The sequence below is a fragment of the Chiloscyllium plagiosum genome, unplaced genomic scaffold, assembly GCF_037043375.1.
Source record: "Chiloscyllium plagiosum isolate Xiang-an unplaced genomic scaffold, Cpla_swu_hap1 HiC_scaffold_16, whole genome shotgun sequence".
NCBI classification, from domain to species: Eukaryota; Metazoa; Chordata; class Chondrichthyes; order Orectolobiformes; family Hemiscylliidae; genus Chiloscyllium; species Chiloscyllium plagiosum.
The window spans coordinates 6,891,293-6,910,923 of NW_028270154.1; the positions used below are offsets into that span (position 1 = coordinate 6,891,293).

General features: G+C 41.5%; 1 protein-coding gene across 2 annotated transcripts in view; it reads left to right on the forward strand.

Moving 5' to 3' along the window:
* The window catches only part of diaph1 (diaphanous related formin 1), a 359,024-nt gene that overhangs the window by 95,154 nt on the left and 244,239 nt on the right, over nt 1-19,631 (forward strand). For both annotated transcript variants that reach the window (XM_087995081.1, XM_087995082.1), the window contains 5 exons: nt 5,362-5,422; nt 6,549-6,688; nt 6,996-7,104; nt 8,408-8,518; nt 9,925-10,043. In XM_087995081.1, coding sequence (XP_087851207.1) covers nt 5,362-5,422; nt 6,549-6,688; nt 6,996-7,104; nt 8,408-8,518; nt 9,925-10,043 — 540 coding nt within the window. The remainder of the gene's footprint in view (nt 1-5,361; nt 5,423-6,548; nt 6,689-6,995; nt 7,105-8,407; nt 8,519-9,924; nt 10,044-19,631) is intronic.

Here is a 19,631-nt window from a genome sequence, read left to right on the forward strand (position 1 = left end):
TGCAAACTTACTAACTCTACCTCTTATGTTCACATCCAAATCATTTATAATATGACGGAAAGTATTGGACCCAGCACCAATCCCTGTGGCACTCCACTGGTCACAGGGTCCAACCTGAAAAGCAACATTCCATCACCACCCTCTGTCTTCTACCTTTGAGCCAGTTCTGTATCCAAATGGCTAGTTCTCCCTGTATTCCATGAGATCTAACCTTGCTAATCAGTCTCCCATGGGGAACCTTGTTGGACGCCTTACTGAGTCCATATAGATTACGTCCACCAGACTGCCCTCCTCAATCCTCTTTGTTACTTCTTAAAAAAAAAAACTCAATCGAGTTAGTGAGACATGATTTCCCACGCACAAAACAATGTTGACTATCCCTAATCAATCCTTACCTTTCCAAATGCATGTACATCCTGTCCCTCAGGATTCCCTCCAACAACTTGCCCACCACCAACATCAGGCTCACTGGTCTATAGTTTCCTGGCTTGTCCTTACCACCCTCCTTAAACAGTGGCGTCACGTTAGCCTACCTCCAATCTTCCGGCACCTCACCTGTGACTATCGCTGATGCAAATATCTCAGCAAGGAGCCCAGCAATCACTTCCCTAGCTTCCCACAGAGTTCTAGGATACACCTGATCAAGTCCTGGGGATTTATCAACTTTTATGTGTTTCAAGACATCCAGCACTTCCTCCTCTGTAATATGGGTATTTTTCAAGATGTCACCATCTAATTCCCTACATTCTATACCTTCCATGTCCATTTCCACAGTAAACACTGATGCAAAATACTTGTTTAGTATCTCCTCCATCTCCTGCGGTTCATACAAAGGCCGCCTTGCTGATATTTGAGGGGCTGTACTCTCTCCCTAGTTACCCTTTTGTCCTTAATGTATTTGTAAAAACCCTTTGGATTCTCCTTAATTCTATTTGCCAAAGCTATCTCATGTCCCCTCTTTGCCCTCCTGATTTCCCTCTTAAGTATACTCCTACTGCCTTTATACTCTTCTAAGGATTCATTTGATCTACCTTGCCTATGCTTCCTTCTTTTTCTTAACCGAATCCTCAATTTCTTTAGTCATTCAGCATTCCCTACACCTACCAACCTTTCCTTTCACCCTGACAGGAATATACTTTCTCTGGACGCTCATTATCTCATTTCTGGAGGCTTCCCATTTTCCAGCTGTCCCTTTATCTGGAAACATCTGCCTCCAATCAGCTTTTGAAAGTTTTTGCCTAATACCATCAAAATTAGCCGTTCTCCAATTTAGAACTTCAATTTTTAGATCTGGTCTATCCTTTTCCACCACTATTTTAAAGCTAATAGAATTATGGTCGCTGGCCCCCAAGTGCTCCCCCACTGACACCTCAGTCACCTGCCCTGCCTTATTTCCCAAGGTAGGTCAGGTTTTGCACCTTTTCTAATAGGTACACCTACATATTGAATCAGAAAATTTTCTTGTACACACTTAACAAATTCTTCTCCATCTAAACTCTTAACATTATGGCAGTCCTAGTCTACGTTTGAAAGTTAAAACTTCCTGCCATAACCCCCACCCCATTATTCTTACAGATAACTGAGATTTCCTTACAAATCTGTTTCTCAATTTCCCTCTGAATATTAGGGGGTCTATAAAACAATCCCAAAAAGGTAACATCTCTTTCTTATTTCTCAGTTCAACCCAAATAGCTTCTGTGGATGTATTTCTGGGCATATCCTCCCTCAGTACAGTTGTAATGCTATCCCTTATCAAAAATGCCACTCCCTCTCCCCACTTGCCTCCCTTTCTGTCCTTCCTGTAGCATTTGTATCCTGGCACATTAAGGTGCCAGTCCTGTCCATCCCTTAGCAACATGTCTGTAATTGCTATGATATCACAGTCCCATGTTCCTAACCATGTCCTGAGTTCATCTGCCTTCCCTGTTAGGCCTCTTGCTTTGAAATAAGTGCAGTTTAATTTATTGGTCTTGTCTTGTTCTCTGCTTTGTCCCTGACTGTTTGACTCTTCCTTTCTCAACTGACCCAGTCTCAGCTTGATTTATTTCCTCACTATCTCCATGGGTTGTGCCCCCCCCCCACCCCCGACCTTTTATAGTTTAAATCTTCCTGAGCAGCTCTAGCAAATCACCCTGTCAGTATATTAGTTCCCCTCCAATTCAGGTGTAATCCGTCCTTCTTGTACAGGTCACTTCTACCCCAGAAGAGGGAAATTGAGAAGGAGATCTCAGCTATCTGTAAGAATAATAGGGTGGTTATGGTCGGGGAATTTAACTTTCCAAACACAGACTGGGACTGCCATAGTGTTAAGGGTTTAGATAGAGAGGAATTTGTTAAGTGTGTACAAGACAATTTTCTGCTTCAGTATGTGGATGTACCTACTCGAGAAGCTTGACCTACTCTTGGGAAATAAGGCAGGGCAGGTGACTGAGCTGTCAGTGGGGGGGTGGGGCGGGGAGGGGAAGCACTTTGGGCCAGTGACCATAATTCTATTAGATTTAAAATAATGATGAAAAAGGATAGACCAGATCTAAAAGTTGAAGTTCTAAATTAGAGAAAGGCCAATTCTGACCATATTAGGCAAGAACTTTCGAAAGCTGATTGGAGGCAGATGTTCGCAGGTAAAGGGACGGCTGGAAAATGGGAAGCCTTCAGAAATGGGATAACGTGAATCCAGAGAAAGTATAGTCCTGTTAGAGTGAAAGGAAAGGGTGGTAGGTATAAAGAATGCTGGATGACTAAAAAAATTGAGGGTTTTGTTAAGAAAAACATGGAAGCATATGTGAGGTATAGACAGGCTAGATCAAGTGAATCCTTAGAGTATAAAGGCAGTAGGAGTATACTGAAGAGGGAAATCAGGAGGACAAAAAAGGGGATATGAGATGGCTTTAACAAATAGGGTTAAGGAGAATCCAAAGAGTTTTTACAAATACATTAAGGACAAAGGGGTAACTAGGGAGAGAATAGGGCCCCTCAAAGATCAGCAAGGTGGCCTTTGTGTGGAGCTGCAGAAAATGGGTGAGATGCTAAATGAGTATTTGGCATCAGTATTTACTGTGGAAAAGGATATGGAAGATATAGACTGTAGGGAAATAGATGGTGACCTCTTGCAAAATGTCCATATTACAGAGGAGGAAGTGCTGGATGTCTTGAAATGGGTGCAGGTGGATAAATCCCCAGGACCTGATCAGGTGTACCCTAGAATTCTGTGGGAAGCTAGGGAAGTGATTGCTGGGCCTCTTGCTGAGATATTTGTATCATTGATAGTCACAGGGGAGGTGCTGAAAGACTGGAGGTCGGTTAACGTGGTGCCACTGTTAAAATGAGTGGTAAGGACAAGCCAGGGAACTATAGACCAGTGAGCTTGACATCGCTGGTGGGCAAGTTGTTGGAGGGACAGGATGTACATGTATTTGGAAAGGCAAGGACTGATTAGAGATCGTCAATATTGCTTTGTTCGTGGGAAATCATGACTCACAAACTTGATTGAGTTTTTTGAGGAAGTAACAAAGTGGATTGAGGGCAGTGCGGTAGATCTATATGAACTTCAGTAAGGCGTTCGACAAGGTTCCCCATGGGAGACTGATTGATTAGCAAGGTTAGATCTCATGGAATACAGGGAGCACAAGCCATTTGGATACAGAACTGGCTCAAAGATAGAAGACAGAGCGTGGTGATGCAGGGTTGTTTTCAGATTGGAGGCCTATGACCAGTGGAGTGCCACAAGGACCGGTGCTGTGTCCTCTACTTTTTGTCATTTACATAAATGATTTGGATGTGAACACAAGAGGTATAGTTAATAAGTTTGCAGATGACACCAAAATTGGAGGTGTAGTGGACAGTGAAGAGGATTACTTCCAATTCCAACAGAATCTTGATCAGATGGGCCAATGGGCTGAGAAGTGGCAGATGGAGTTTAATTTGGATAAATGCGAGGTGCTCCATTTTGGGAAAGCAAATCTTAGCACGACTTCTACACTTAATGGTAAGGTCCTAGGGAGTGTTGCTGAACAAAGTGACCTTGGAGTGAAGGTTCATAGCTTCTTGAAAGTGGAGTCGCAGATAGATTGGATAGTGAAGAAGGTGTTTGGTATGCTTTCCTTTATTGGTCAGAGTATGATTACAGGAGTTGGGAGGTCATGTTGCAGCTGTACAGGGCATTGGTTATGCCAGTGTTGGAATATTGTGTGCAGTTCTGGTCTCTTTCCTATCGGAAAGATGTTGTGAAACTTGAAAGGGTTCAGAAAAGATTTACAAGGATGTTGCCAGGGTTGGAGGATTTGAGCTATAGGGAGAGGCTGAACAGGCTGGGGCTGTTTTCCCTGGAGCGTCGGAGGATGAGGGGTGACCTTATAGAGGTTTAAATCTTCGAGGAGAAAGTGAGGTCTGCAGATGCTGGAGATCAAAGTTGAAACTTTATTGCTGGAACAGCACAGCAGGTCAGGCAGCATCCAGGGAACAGGAGATTCGACGTTTCGGGCACAGGCCCTTCTTCATTCCTGAAGAAGGGCCTGTGCCCGAAACGTCGAATCTCCTGTTCCCTGGATGCTGCCTGACCTGCTGTGCTGTTCCAGCAATAAAGTTTCAACTTAGAGGTTTACACAATTGTGAGGGGCATGGATAGGGTAAGTATGCAAAATCTTTTCCCTGGGGTCAGGGAGTCCAGAACTAGAAGGCATAGGTTTAGGGTGAGAGGGGAAAGACATAAAAGAGACCTACAGGGCAACTTTTTCATGCAGAGGTTGGTACATGTATAGAATGAACTGCCAGATGAAGTGGTGGAGGATGGTACAATTGCAACATTTAAGAGGCATTTGGATGGGTATATGAATAGGAAGGGTTGGGCCGGATGCTGGCAGGTGGGACAAGATTGGGTTGGGATATCTGGTCGGCATGGACGGGTTGGACCGAAGGGTCTGTTACCATGCTGTACATCTCTATGAATCTATGACTCTAACAGATTCCAATGATCCAAAAATGTGAATCCTTCTCCCAAACACCAGCTCTTCAGCCACACATTCATCTACTCTATCCTCCTTTTCCTACCCTCAGTAGCTCGCAGCAGTGTGAGTAATCCAAAGTTTACTACTCTCAAGAATCTCCTTTTTAAATTCCTGCCTAACTCTCTGTATTCTCTCTTCAGAATCCCATCCACCATTAGATTACTTTTTTAATTTGAGATCTTTTTTTGAATTCAAGTTTCACTATCTGAATTGTGGGATTTGAAAATGACCTCAAAGCGTTCATCTGGGAATCTGGATTTTTTATCCCCTGACATTACCATTAGAGAAATAAATGCAAAGGTGGGCACAAAACCCGATACGTTTGCATGTACTAACATTGTTGTATTCTCTCTCGCAGTCTGAACACAAAAATTCAACATGAAATTATTAGGTGCCTCAAAGCTTTTATGAACAACAAGGTGAGTGTTTTAATAGCTATACCTGGGTCAGTGTTGGACCCAGTTGACAGACTTCATTTTCTGAATATGTTGAATTTTTGTTGATCCTCATTAACCATGTTTAATTGCTGATAAACACCAAATATTATCAACCATAGACTAACTCAGAAATACAGAACTGGGACATTCTTCCTTTGCAAAAGCATGTAAGCTCAGATATTTCATTAATGCTGTGGCTGAAGAAGTGCTTTGTTAAAACTTCATTCACGGGATAAGGGCAAGGCTGGCAAAGCCAGTATTTTTTGCCCATCCCTAATTGCCAAGAGGGCAGTTAAGAGTCAACCATTTTGTGGGTGCGGAGCCACATGTAGGCCACACCAGGTAAGGATAGCAGTTTCCTTCTCTAAAGGACATTAGTGAACCAGATCTGTCTTTCATGACAATTGAGAATCGATTCATGGTCATCATTTGACTCTTAATTCCAGTTTTTTTTTAAATAGTTAAATTCAAATTCCACCATTTACCATGGCCTCAGGTCTGGGGGCATCTCCAGAATATTTCCTGGGTCTCTGGATTAACTCTGTCATCGCCTCCTCTGACTAGACTGTCAGTAAAGATAACAGACAGGGGGAGGAAATTGTGTGAGGGACTTCTGCCCTCTTTCCTTCGCTTATTCCTCTCTGAATTCCTGTTCGCAAAAATTTATTTTTCAAGTACTCTCATGGGTACTTTCACTTTTACGTACTTGTTGGAGGACTTCTGTCGTCTGCTGAATGTTCTGCTGTGCATCTGGGAAGGATTGCCCAAGTTTTTGATCTGGACAATATCACTGCAGTTCTCCCCTTTCCCTTTCACCCAGCACTATGCCACATCCCAGCATTACCTGGTTGTGAGACCTCCAGTGAACTTCCAGCTGTGATGAGGTTAGTAGCACCCTTTCTGAAGCAATGTATTGAACACTTCTAACTAACACAACAAACAAAATAAGCATGGTCATGGACAGGAAGATCCATTTGGATCTGAAACAAGCAAATACGGTTGAATGTTTCTGGTGTCGCTCCTTTGTTTAAAATATAATTTGTTTCAACTTATTCATTCGTCCTTCCAATGTTAGGTAATGCAACATTTTTCAAACTTAATTTTCTAGAATGGGATAAAGATGATGTTGGATTCAGAAGATGGCATTCTACTGTTGGTCAAAGCCGTAGATCTTAGTGCACCGTCTATGATGATTGATGCTGCCAAGCTATTGTCTGCTATCTGTGTCCTGCCTGGACCTGAGAATATGTAAGCAATTGATCCTTTAACAATCATTTCAATAATGGCGTTTCACTGATACATGAATCATTTTTTGGTACAATGAGGTATGTTTCTGTGTTGAACTGCCAGTTCCTCTTGGCATATGCATAACTCAGAATTGTAACTTTTCTTCAAATACCATTTTATGAAGCAGTATTTACGAGTGAAATGTAAATATTTGAAAGGAGACTGAAAGTAGCAAGTTTAATTGTGAGATATGAAATGATTACTGGAAAAGTGGATTTATATTCATGGCTACCTAGCACTGATTTTATGTTACACTGTACTCCCCTAGGCATGAAAAGGTGCTAGAAGCAGTGACAGAGAGAGCAGAGGAGAAAGAATGTGAAAGATTCAAGCCACTGTTGGATGGATTAAAGATCGAACAGAGCATAGCACTAAAGGTGAGTTATCCTGATGAATAAAAGCAGCCCATTTCACAAAAAAAGGGCATTTATAAATTTGTTTTTGATGGAAAGTTTGTACCACTCTCATTGGTCATAGAGTTTTTACAGGACAGAAAGAAGTCCTTCTATACTTTGAATGTACTCTTTTATTGATATCAGAACGGACTGAGTGTTTCTATATGCATTGTGATGGTAATGGAAGCCTGTAGGTAAGTGGGAAATATTGAAATATCCAAGTTCCCCTAATGATATTTCTCAACTAATACAAATAACATTTAAACTTACCTGCTGGTAGTAACAGGTAGATTCACAACATAAGATATTTTTAATGTTGGTGTAGATCCTACTGATCAAATTCTGTGGCATTGCAATAGCATCATCATCAAACCTGTCATGTAAAAACAGAGAAATTAAAAGGAGTAGGCCATTCAACACTTCGAGCCTGCTCCACCATTCAAAATGACCATGGCTGATCAGCCAACTCAGTACTCTTCCCACTTTTGATCCCATTATCCATAAGAACTACATCTTAGTCCTTCATGAGTTCATTGATGATCTCACACAGTGACAGTACTGAACAGAACTAAAAGAAGAAAGTTCTAAACATCCTTGGATCTCTGTGATTTTTAAATGTTTTTGTTGTATTATTTTGTAAATCGATATTAAATTAACAATTTGGATCTGCTAGTTGTAGGTTAGAATTTTGGCACATGACTTCCGTTAATTGATCCTCTTTGACTGCATGTCTTTCATTACCCTATATCAAATTTGGAGCTTCCATCACAGACTATGGGTTTAGAGTGTGTTGCCTTTTTGGGCTGAGGGAATGCACTTTACCATAAGCCCATACAAAATAGGAACAGGACTTGGCCATTCGGCCCCTCGAGCTGACTCTGCCGTCCCATTTAAAGGAGGGAATCGCTCGAATTGCCTCGTGCCTGCATAAAGGGACTTGGTAGGCATTTCCTGCTGCTCACCAGAACTGGCATTGTTGTATTTTTGTATTAAGGGCTTCATAATTAAATATGTGGAACTGAAATATATTTTAATCAAGATCTATTTGAATAGTAGAACAGACAGTAGAATAGTAGAGAGAGACTCCTGATTTGTTTTCCTTTCCTTGGTCTTCTCTAACACCCGATCTGCAGCTCTAGCTGAGATCAGCTGACTCCCCCAAGCCAAGTATGGGACTATCTTGCTTGAATTACATTTGCGGTTTGTGTTGTTAAGATGATTGTGTTGTGCTGTCAACGATACAGTTATCTTTTAACTCCTCTGGAATTATTCTCTCTTTTGTCAGGTGGCATGCATGCAGTTTGTTAATGCCCTCATCATTCCTGCAGACGAACTCGATTTCAGGATTCACCTGCGGAGTGAGTTCATGCGTTTGGGCCTCAGTCGGATATTACCGGTGAGCATTTTTTGTTTTACAATTTTGAGGCAACTGATGAAGGAAGAAACCAAATCCAGTCTCTGAATGAAATAGATTTATTCACAGAGTGAAATGTTACAGATCTATACCGCGTGACTATATTTAAACTTTTTGTTAATAAAGGTCTCTTTCTAGCTGCTCAACTAAACATCCAAAGGGGAAATGTTCAAGTGAGTTGTTTAAAATGTTTCTTAAATGAGACAGAACAGTGTTAATGGGCTCATAGGAAGTGAGAGATGTTGATGATGCCATGGGAGTTCTAGAGTATGCATCTCACTTGCTGGTTGCATGGTTTTCTGTGGGAAAGCAAAGGAAGGACATGGACTCAAGGTATCAGTATCAGAAGATGTTTTTGAGGGTTGGGGCAATGTTGAAGTCTCCAGAGATCGGGAGAGGGGAGGTTGTGTTGACATTTGATCAGGCAACTAAGAATTTAAATTTGAGATATTGGAAATTAAAAGCCAGGCTAGGTAAGCAAGCAAGCAACAAGGATAATAGTGAATGGAACTTAGCATGAAATGAGGCAGCATAGGTTTGGATGAGTTATTTGGATTGATGGAGGAAGCATGGAGGCCTCTTGAATGCTTCGAAAGTGGTAAAAGCACAAATGAGGTCCTCGACATCAGAATGGCTGAGGTATGGGCAAAGCTAGACAACGTAATTGAGTGGGAATGATAAGTTTTTTATGGTAGAGTGATTTCAGAATCAGAATCGCAGTTGGATTCTAAGGGTAAAACTGGTCTGATTTGAATCAGCAGCTGTGTAAGAAGGTGGGAGTCTGGTAGTGGTTGAAGGTTGCTATTGGTGACAAGAGTATGTAGTTTTTTACGGGGCTAAAGGTAGGGCTCTCAGCTTTGCAATGTCTCACTGGGAGTCCTTGTGACTCACTCGGGGCTGGGTTATGGACAAGCAATCTAACAGATCTGAAGGAGTTGAGAAATGTCATGAAGTTCTCCAGTTTTCTCCCCCAGACAGATTAGGTGGATTGGCCATGTTAAATTGTCTGTAGTGTCCAGGGATGTGCAGGCTAGGTGGGTTAGCCATGGGAAATGTGGGGTTACAGGGAAAAGGTGGTCTGGTGGGATGTTCTTCAGGGAATCGGTGTGAACAGACTGGGCCAAATAGCCTGCTTCCATACTGTAGGGACTCCAAGTTTATAAGTACTAGTGCTTTTATTCATCAGCATGTCTATGAAATCCTACCTTGTGACAACTCACTTTTTTATTGCATTGAAATACACCTTCAAGAAAATGTGTTCCAAATTTTCAGATTACTTCACTTTCTGTAGGTCTAGGCATCTACAGCCGTAAGTTGCATAGTGTCTAATTCTCAAGCATCCACAACAACCTGAAGGCAACTGTGTTACTTTATTTACTGTTTTACAGGAATTAAGGAAAATTGGAACCGAAGAACTTAATGTGCAGCTTTCTGTGTTTGATGAACATGCGGAGGAAGATTCAGAAGATTTGAAAGGTCGCCTGGAAGATATTCGAATAGAAATGGAATATCCTTTCAGTGACATGAGTTGTTTAGGTAGATGTTACCTGTCTGTCTCTTTTCATGAAAATCGCTTTAGTTTCATAAGAAAACTATAATCTTGGTGATGAATAAGGAGGAGGAAGTTTCCTTTTTGGGCAAATTTAGCTATTCTGCATGGAGTTTGCACATTCTGATAAACTTGAGTGATAAGCGTGTTTCAGGTGGTTTGAGTAGAGTGTACTGAATTCGGAATAGTTTCTTCCCAAAATTAAATTGTACTGAAATCAGTGTGTGTATAATATAACAAGGCCAGAGTGTATACTGGTTGGAGTCAAACCCAGGTCCCAAGGAGCATCTGGTGGCTGTTGGAAAACATTCATCACAGCTCCAGGGCATTGCTGGAATTCTTCATCAGAGTGACCTAAGTCCAACCATCTTTACCTTTTCTCCATCACAAGATGGGCAGCATGGTGGCTCAGTGGTTAGCACTGCTGTCTCACAGTGCCAGGGATTGCTTGTCCATAACCCAGCCCCTAGTGAGTCACAAGGACTCCCAGTGAGACATTGCAAAGTTGAGAGGATTCCAGCCTCTGGCGACAGTGTGGAGTTTGCACATTCTCCCTGTGTCTGTGTGGGTTTCCTCCGACAATCCAAAGATGTGCAGGTTAGATGAATTGGCCATGCTAAAATTGCCTGTAGTGTTCAGGAATGTGTAGGTTACGTGCATTAGTCAGAGGTAAATGTAGAGTAATGGGATAGGGAATGGGTCTGGGTGGGTTACTGTTCAGAGGGTTGTAATGAACTTGTTGGGCTGAAGTGCCTGTTTCCACACTGTAGGGATTCTATGAAGATTAGTAGCAAAGTTGTTTGCTGCTGATTAGTGCTGGGGATTATTTGCAACTTGTTTTTGACTGCGTTCATCTGTTCACAAAAGCTCATACGAGTGGCAAGTAATATTCATTACAGGCGATAACAATTTTCAACAAGAGCAAATCTAATTGTCTTGCCATAAAGTTCAGTGGTAGTTGAATCCCCTACCCTTGATATCCTGATTTGTTAAAATTAACCATGTCATTAACTGGAAGTGAGGATGTACAAGTGCATTGAGTAATTTCCCAAAGCCCAGCCATTTAGAAGGCACAAATCAGGATGTGATGGAATACAGGATAGGATTAAATTACTGCAAGTGCTAGAATCTGTACTGAAGACAAAGACAGCTGGAAATCACAGTGGATCAGGCAGCATGAGCAGAGAGCAAGCTCACTTTTCAAGTCTGGATGAATCTTCTTCAGAGCATACTGCTGTGATTTCCGGCACTCTGTTTTCAGTGTGATAGAATAGTGTGCACTCAATTAGATAGGTACAGCTGCAATAATCCTGACCCCATGCTTGATTTGGTACCATGTTAAACAAACTCCACTATTTTCTCTCAGTGCAGCAGTGTATGACATCAACAAGGTGCATCACAGTAATTCAACAAAGCTCTGTTGACAGCATTTTCCATTACCACCTAAAAGGACAGATGCATTGAAACACTACCTGCACATTCCCCTCCAAACTGCACACTATCCTTCCTTGGACCTATATTGCTGTGCCTTCCATGTTACTGCGTCAACGTTCAGAAATACTCTCTCTCAAACAGCACTCTGATACCTATACATAGACTATAGCGACCTCCCAACCAGTACCATGGGTAGTTAAGAATAGACAGTAAATGTTGGCATTGCCGACCTCCAATGAGCCTATTTTAGAAAAACCTCATGTCCTCCTGGGCAGCTCCTGCTGTCCTACACCCCTACTCTCCTGGCCTGTTAGTGTCACTACTACTTTTAAATACCCTGATTTGCTTGTTATAAATACTATGGATTTGTATACGGCATTTTCGAATGCTACTCGACCTGATTGCTGAGTGATGCTCTGTACACTGCAGGGTGTTGTAACACTTTTTTGTGTAGGCCACTGCTCATGTGCAAATCCAGATCGTTATTTATGGTAGCTTTGGTGCCTACCTTAGTATGTTTATTATTTTAAAGGCTCTATATAAGAACAAGTTGTTGTTGTTGTTGCATTAATGCCCAGAGAATTGAGGTGATGCAGGAGCTCCTGGCGATCTGCACTTTAGGAAGTGCACCCATGCATTCCTACTCGAATGCCATCGATTTTGAATGAGACCAAAGTAGATGATTGGGATATGCAGCAAAAATCCAATTAGTGTTAGCTGATGATGTTAATCTGGTCTGGTGTGTGATACATAGGTCTCCCAGGGTAGTTTTAGTTATGGGCCATGTTTTCTTCTAGCTTTCAGTCATGGGATTCATTTCCCTAAACGCTCGTCTGTTGTTTAAATTGAGAGTTAATGAGCTGATGAAAGATTAAACACAGACTGTAATGGAATGGTTTTGTGAGTTTCAGATTGTGTGGCTCTGAGGACTGTAGTAGATCTCCTGAAATAAAATTAGTTACAGCTTCTTTCTGGTTGAGCTTATTTCAATATGTAAATTGTAAGTTTACTTTTGAGGTTTAAAAACAAGTTGAAGCAAATTCTAACATCATTCCTGCAGACAGAAGTTTCCTACCTTGCACTTTGATGGGACTGTTCTCACCTTACTTTCCTTTAAAGCAGTCTGCTAGCAACCGTGTATTTTTTAAATCAGTGAGTCATCCAAGATACTGCGTCAACTTTGACAGAGTTATAAAATTTAATAGGCGTTCTTTGCATGGGTGTACTCAAAAATTATTGATTCTGCATTGTTTTCTCTTTATAACTGAATAATTAGTGTGTTTACTTACAGGTCCTTCTGAGGCCTTTTTTATTTGTTTATCTTCCAAACTCAAAGTCCACTTTATTTTCAATATCTTAAAAACTAGGAGGTAATCAAAAAGGCTTGACAGTAGGTGTGGGTGTGGATGAATTGAAACCCAAATAACCAGAGCAGATTTGGACGGAATCTGTGTTTCATTCAAGCACTGATCAATTTTTCAGAGATGTTATTGCACACCTCTGGAGCAAGTGGGACTTGAATCCAGGACTCTATCATCTGTGCCACAAGGTACCAATGAGGTATTTTAGTTGAATGGTGAACCAGGTTTATTTACACAACTGACAGAGGTCACATTTGAGTGTTGGGAATCGCATAGAGGGATGCTTGTATTCGTTAAATTTTAACTTTCTAAAATGATTCGAAGTGTTACTCTTGTTCAGTATAAGATTTGACACCTGTCTATTTTCCCTGGTCCTTGCACCTAGAACTGAGAGGTCATACCGTAAAATTAGAAACAAACCTTCCAGCAGTGAAATTAAGAAGCACTTCTAACGCGCAGGTGTTGGCATTCTCTGTTACAAAGGATAATTGGTTTTAAATCAAAACTTAGTTTTTAATTCTGAAATATTTTTGTTAACCAAAGACATTTAAAGTATATGAGGCAAAGGAGTTTGATGGAGTTAGGCTGCAGGTCAGCCAGGATGGACCCTGTGTTTACGACACAAATCATGACCTTTGTAAATAGACTTGTTTAACATTAACTCATAGCATGTGGGTGTTGCTGGTTGGACCTATTCCTATTTGCCATTGAGAGGCAGGTGGTGAGATATCTTCTTGAGTTACTGCAAACTGTGTTGTCGGTAGAATCTCAATGGCATTAGGGAGGGAGTTCCAGGATTTTGACCCAGCAACAGTGAAGGGACAGTGATATATTTCCAGGTCAGGATGGTGAGTGGCTTGGAGGGGAAACAGCAGGTGATGCTGTTTTTGTGTATCTTCTACCCTTGTCCTTCCAGATGGAAGTGCTCGTGAGTTGGGAAGGTCCTATTTAAGGCTCCTTGGTGAATTTGTACTGCACACCTTGCAGCTGGTGCACACTGCTGCTGAGCGTCGTTGATGGAGGCAGTGGGTGTTTGTAAATGAGTGTTAATCAAGTGGGCTGCTTTGTCTTGGATGGCATCAAGCTTATTAAGTGTTATTGGAGCTGCACCCACCCAGGCAAGTGGGAAGTATTCCATCAGATGGTGCACAGGCATTGAGACTTCAGGAAGTGAGTTACTTGCCACAGTGTTCCCAGCATCTGACTGGCTCTTGTAACTTCTGTTTTGGTCTGGTGATTCCATTCATTTTCTGGTCAATGATGAGCTCTAGGATGTTGATAGCGGGGGATTCATTGATGCTAAAAATACTGTTGAATGTCAAGAGGACAATTAATGATATCTTTCTTGACGATTAAGAGCAGATTGATGGAGTGATAATTGGCCGGGTCAGGTTTCTTATTGTTGGGTTCTAAGAAATATGCATATGACTTTACAAGAACATTAAAAGCTAAAGTACACAGATGGAACAAAAATTCAGGGAGACTGCCTCAGTGTTCAGGTTCTGAGGAGTTACAGTCGATTATTCTGATCCTTTTTAATCACATGCAATAAACTCTCATGTTGCTTCAAACTCACGCAGCAAATGCTTACAGCCTTGATACAAAATACCTGGTCCCCTAATCCCGCAGGAATTTTCACCACATTCAACTCCTAACTAACCAAAATAACCGATTTGAACTGCAGGCATTCAGAGCAGAAAAGGAAAAGATTTTTAATCCATTGGTGGCTTGAGCAGTCTCGAGCTACACAATGTAGACTGAGGTGGTGTGGTCGTTTGCTTTTAATTTAATGACTGGCCACGTGGACTACAGCAGTCTCTCTTCAGCTGTGGGAGACTTTTATATTTTGAGTAACTTTGGCTGACGTTCTTTTCTCGATTTTTTTTTTTTCAGTCTGGATTTGTGTTGTGTCCCTCATTTTGAAGGCATTCAGTCAGACCGCTCCTTGCACACATTCATTTCTCTGGTATGTCAGTGGTGATTTTATTTTTGCCTGTTCACTTCATATTTCTATTTTTGCTGCACCCTGCAGATTGAAAGATGACTCATCACCTCCAGAACTGGAAAAAAAAAACTCATTTTACTTTTAGTTCAGCTTTGAAGTAGATGCAGAACATATTATTTTATGTTGCATGCTGTTGTATGGTACAGATCTTTGAATAATTAAAATTTCAACACGTTTGCCCCTGAACAAAAAGCAAATTTTAGGTTTTCAGCTCTGTGAGCCAGTCAGGGTGTTGGAACTGGCTGCTATTATGAAACTATACCACAGGAGGGCAGCAAAACCACAGCAATAGTAAACACCCTACAATTTTCTCAACTGTGTTGAAAGCATCTGGTACAAATCTTCACTCACCATTTGAAGCCACATTGTGGTGAAAGCAGATCTGCAAGTCATAAGAGCAGTGGCGCCGGCACAAAATCTCCCATCAGTGGAATTTTCTCGGTTTGGCTACTGTAATTTATCTGTAACTGAAGCATTTAACAATTCAGGAGCAGGAGTAGGCTCATCCACCTTTTAATCCTGGTCTGCATTTGATAAGATCAGAGCTGATCTGATTGTAACCTCCGATCTACATTCCTGACTACCCTTAATAATATTTGGATCCCTTCATTAGTCAAGTATCTACCAATCTCTACTTTAAAAGTGATGAACAATTCCACCTGTATCACTTTCTGGTGGATGCAGTTCCAAAGACTCTGTGGAAAGACTGATCAGAGGCAATGCCACTTACTGCTGTGGTAAGAATTGAACACGTGTCTCTAGGGAATTAAGCAGGGCTTCTGAATGACCAGTCCAGTAACATCATCTCTGTATTATCAACTTCTTCATTCTACCCTCGACACTTTGCTGCAACAATCTGCACTTTACAGTAGCAATCACATTTGAACCAAATTTAATGCACAGAATAAAAGTGATTTTTGTTATGGTAGTGTTATTTTCTGTCACTAATTTCATTCACATCTGTTTTCCTTCCCCTTTCTGCGAGATGCTTAGCACTTGTTGGGCCATTCTGTGTCACATTCAAGTGTTCAGTCCTCAGGAGTGATTCTTGTTGGTTCACAAGTTGATAGACAATGTCATAATGACAGTCGAAGCTGCTTCTGTGCTCAGTAGAAGCACAGTCAAGTGCAGCTGTACTTAGGCTCATTGTTGACATGAGTGAAATTCAGCTGAGTGTGCATTTTATTTCTCCACTATCGAGACACTGAGGCCATTTGTTACTTACCTCTTGTCAGCTTAGCTGAAATTAACACCATCAACACAACAGTCCTGTTCTGTTTGGTTAAAGTAGATGGGAAAATCTGTTTCCAGTGATCATTAACTAGGCGACACAGCTGTAGGGTAAGTGACAATAGAATAAAAGTAAAATACAAAGTACAGCACATACACGGAAAATGCTAAAGAAATTCTGTAGGCCTGGCGACATCGATGGAAAGGGGATCAGAATTAACATTTGAAGTCCTGAATGACTGTTCTTCATGAAGATACTGCGAAACCGGCTGAATTTCTGCCGCATTTTCCATGTTTATTTCAGATTTACAGCATCCACTGTATCTTTTAAGTATTTTTTGCACAGTGACTAACTGTGATGTTAAACATGGCACCTGAAAGGGTAGTGGATCAGATTCATCAGTAACCTTCAAAATAGAAAATGTACAATTACTTCAAATACTCTTTTCCCCAGGGTATGGAGTCCAAAATGAGGCCTCATAGGTTTAAGTGAGAGGGCATAGATTTAAAAGGGACCTAAGGAGCAACTTTTTCACACAGAGGGTGGTGAGTGTATGGAATGAGCTGCCAGAGGAAGTAGTGGAGGCTGATACAATTACAGCATTTAAAAGGCATCTGGATGGGTATATCAGCAGGAAGGGTTCAGAGGGATTGGGGCCAAATGCTGGCAAATGGGACTAGATTAAGTTGGACCAAATTCACAATAAATATCTGCTTGCCAAGTCAGCACTTGCTAATAGTGCAGGGTTCAAAGTTAAAGGCATAGATTTGGATTTGTAACTAGATTAGATTAGATTACATTACAGTGGAAACAGGACCTTCGGCCCAACAAGTCCACACCGACCCACCGAAGCGCAACCCACCCATACCCTTACATTTACCCCTTACCTAACACTACGGGCAATTTAGCATGGCCAATTCACCTGACCTGCACATCTTTGGACAGTGGGAGGAAACCGGAGCACCCGGAGGAAACCCACGCAGACACGGGGAGAACGTGCAAACTCCACAGTCAGTCGCCTGAGGCGGGAATTGAACCCGGGTCTCCGGCGCTGTGAGGCAGCAGTGCTAACCACCGTGCCACCGTGCCGTCCACTAATAGCCGAGTTCTGTGTAAATCCAAAGCTTGAGGTTTGTTTTACGAACAGGTTTCAAGATATTGTAAATGATAATGGAAAATTATTAATGATGCATTTCATGGCCGTTAGGGATCTTGGGCAAGGAAACAGCTTAACATGTGAGAAATGTTTTAGCATTCTGGGTCTATACTCAATGGAGTTTAGAAGGATGAGGGTTGAATCTAATTGAAGCATACAGAATACTAATGGCCTGGAGAGTGTGCATGTTGGGAAGGTGTTTCCATTTATAGGGAAGTCTGGGATCTGAGGGCACAGCCTTAGAGTGAAGGGTAGACCTTTTAGAACGGAGATTAGGAGAAACTTCTTCAGCCAGAGAGTGGTGAATCCATGGAATTCATTGTCACAGAAGGCTGTGGAGGCAAGGTCAATGAGCATGTTTAAGACTGAGATAGATGGGTTCTTAAGTATCAAAGAGATTAAGGGTTTTGGGGAGAAAGAAGGAGAATGGGGTTGAAAAACTGATTAGCTATGATTGAATGGTGGAGCAGACTCGATGGCTGAATGGCCTAATGTCTGCTCCTATGTCTTATGGTGAAAGGGTCTGTTTCCGTGCTGTACAGCTCCATGACTCTAGTTAAGATGGGATGGGAAGAGAAGCAGTCCCAGTCGACAGCGTAGCTTCTTTCTGTGTTGCAACATTCTGAAGAGATTAAACAACAGTGTGGTTCAAGTAACTTTTCTTGGCTAATAAGCAACGTTTTACTCATACTGAGATATAGAGAATTTCAGAGAAGTGATGGATGTAATGAATATTGTGAAATCAAAGCTGTTACTTGATTTATTTTGTTAACTCCTGTAGGAAATCATATTAAATATCTGTATGCCATTGACAGCACTTGTTAATACTGCAGGGTTCAAATTTGAAAGTATAGATTTGGATTAGTAACTGATAGCTGAGTTCTGTGTAAATCAAAGTGATGGAGCTTGAGGTTTGTTTTATGAACAGGTTTCAAACCATCGTGAGGAGTGATTTGCAATTTTTGGAAAATTCTGTGTTGCATTTCATGGCCTTTAGAGACCTTGGGAAAGAAAACAGCTTCTTTTGTGCTCTTAGTGGTATTTCTGTTTTAAACATTTCACTGATGGAGATTTGGGACTACACAATGCATTGTGAAACTTTTACGAAATAAAACAAAGAAGTCCTGATGGAACTGCATAGTGTCCTGTGTTCAGTCTACATTTTGAGTACAGTCCGTGTTCAGTCTTGGTTTCTGAGTCACAAAAGAGAAATCTGCACACTGGAGGCAGTGAATATTGATAGTGAGGGACAGTAAGACACTCTGATCTATCCAGCTGGTCTCACTAAGCATTAATTAAAGACTCTCCACATCACCCAAAAGCCATGCAATCTGGGGGAGGTGAAAATATTTAAGAACAAGTTCTAAAAGTAAGAAGAGCTAAGAGACTGGTCCAAAGTATACAGTCCATCTTCCTTCCCACCTATATGCTCCACCCTCTGCTCCGACCTATCACCATCAGCCCCCACCTGTGTCTGCCTATGGCCTTCCAAGCTACCTTCCCGCCAGCCCCAACCCCCTCTCTTATTTATCTCTCCAGCCTCTTTTTTTTCCCACCGCCCCATTCTTGATGAAGGGCTTACACTAGATATGTCAACTCTCCTGTACCTTGGATGCTGCCTGACCTGCTTGTTTTTCCAGTGTCACACTTTTCAACTCTGATCCCCAACGTCTCCAAAGTATAGAGTGTCTGGTTTGTGAAGAAAGATTGTGGAAAGTTGGGCTTTTAACCGGGAAAGATGCAACCCAACAGTTGATCTTATCAGATGATGAGAATGTTAACATTGAAAGTTAATTTATTTATTAAAATCTGTCATTCTAAGTCTTGAATGTGCTTAACAACCCAGCCTCTACAGCCCTCTGCAGTAAAGATTTCCACAGATTCACAACTCTCTCAAAGAAACAGTTCCTCTTTAACATTGTTCTAACTGGCTGACCCATCATTGAGAGATTATGCCCTCCAGACAGAGACTGTCCCTCAAGGGAACATAACCTTTTTGTATCCATCCTGCCAGATACGATAAGAATCTTAATATGTTAAGGTCACCTCTGATTCTTCTAAACTTCAGTGAATACAGAACCAACCTACTCCGCCTCCTTATAAGAAAATCCCTCCATATCAAGGATCCACGCAAGTGAACCTTCAAGGTCAGTAGAACTTTGCATATCAGAACTGTTCGCAATATTTCAGATGTGGTTTAACCAGTAAGAGAGAAACAGAGTTAACATTACAAGAGCAGGGATAATGGAGGAATATGCAAGTCCATAATTATGATGGTGGTGCTGAATCATGTGGCATTATAAAACTAATGGTACACTTCTTTTTCATTGCATTGATTGATATTGGGATTATAATGGAT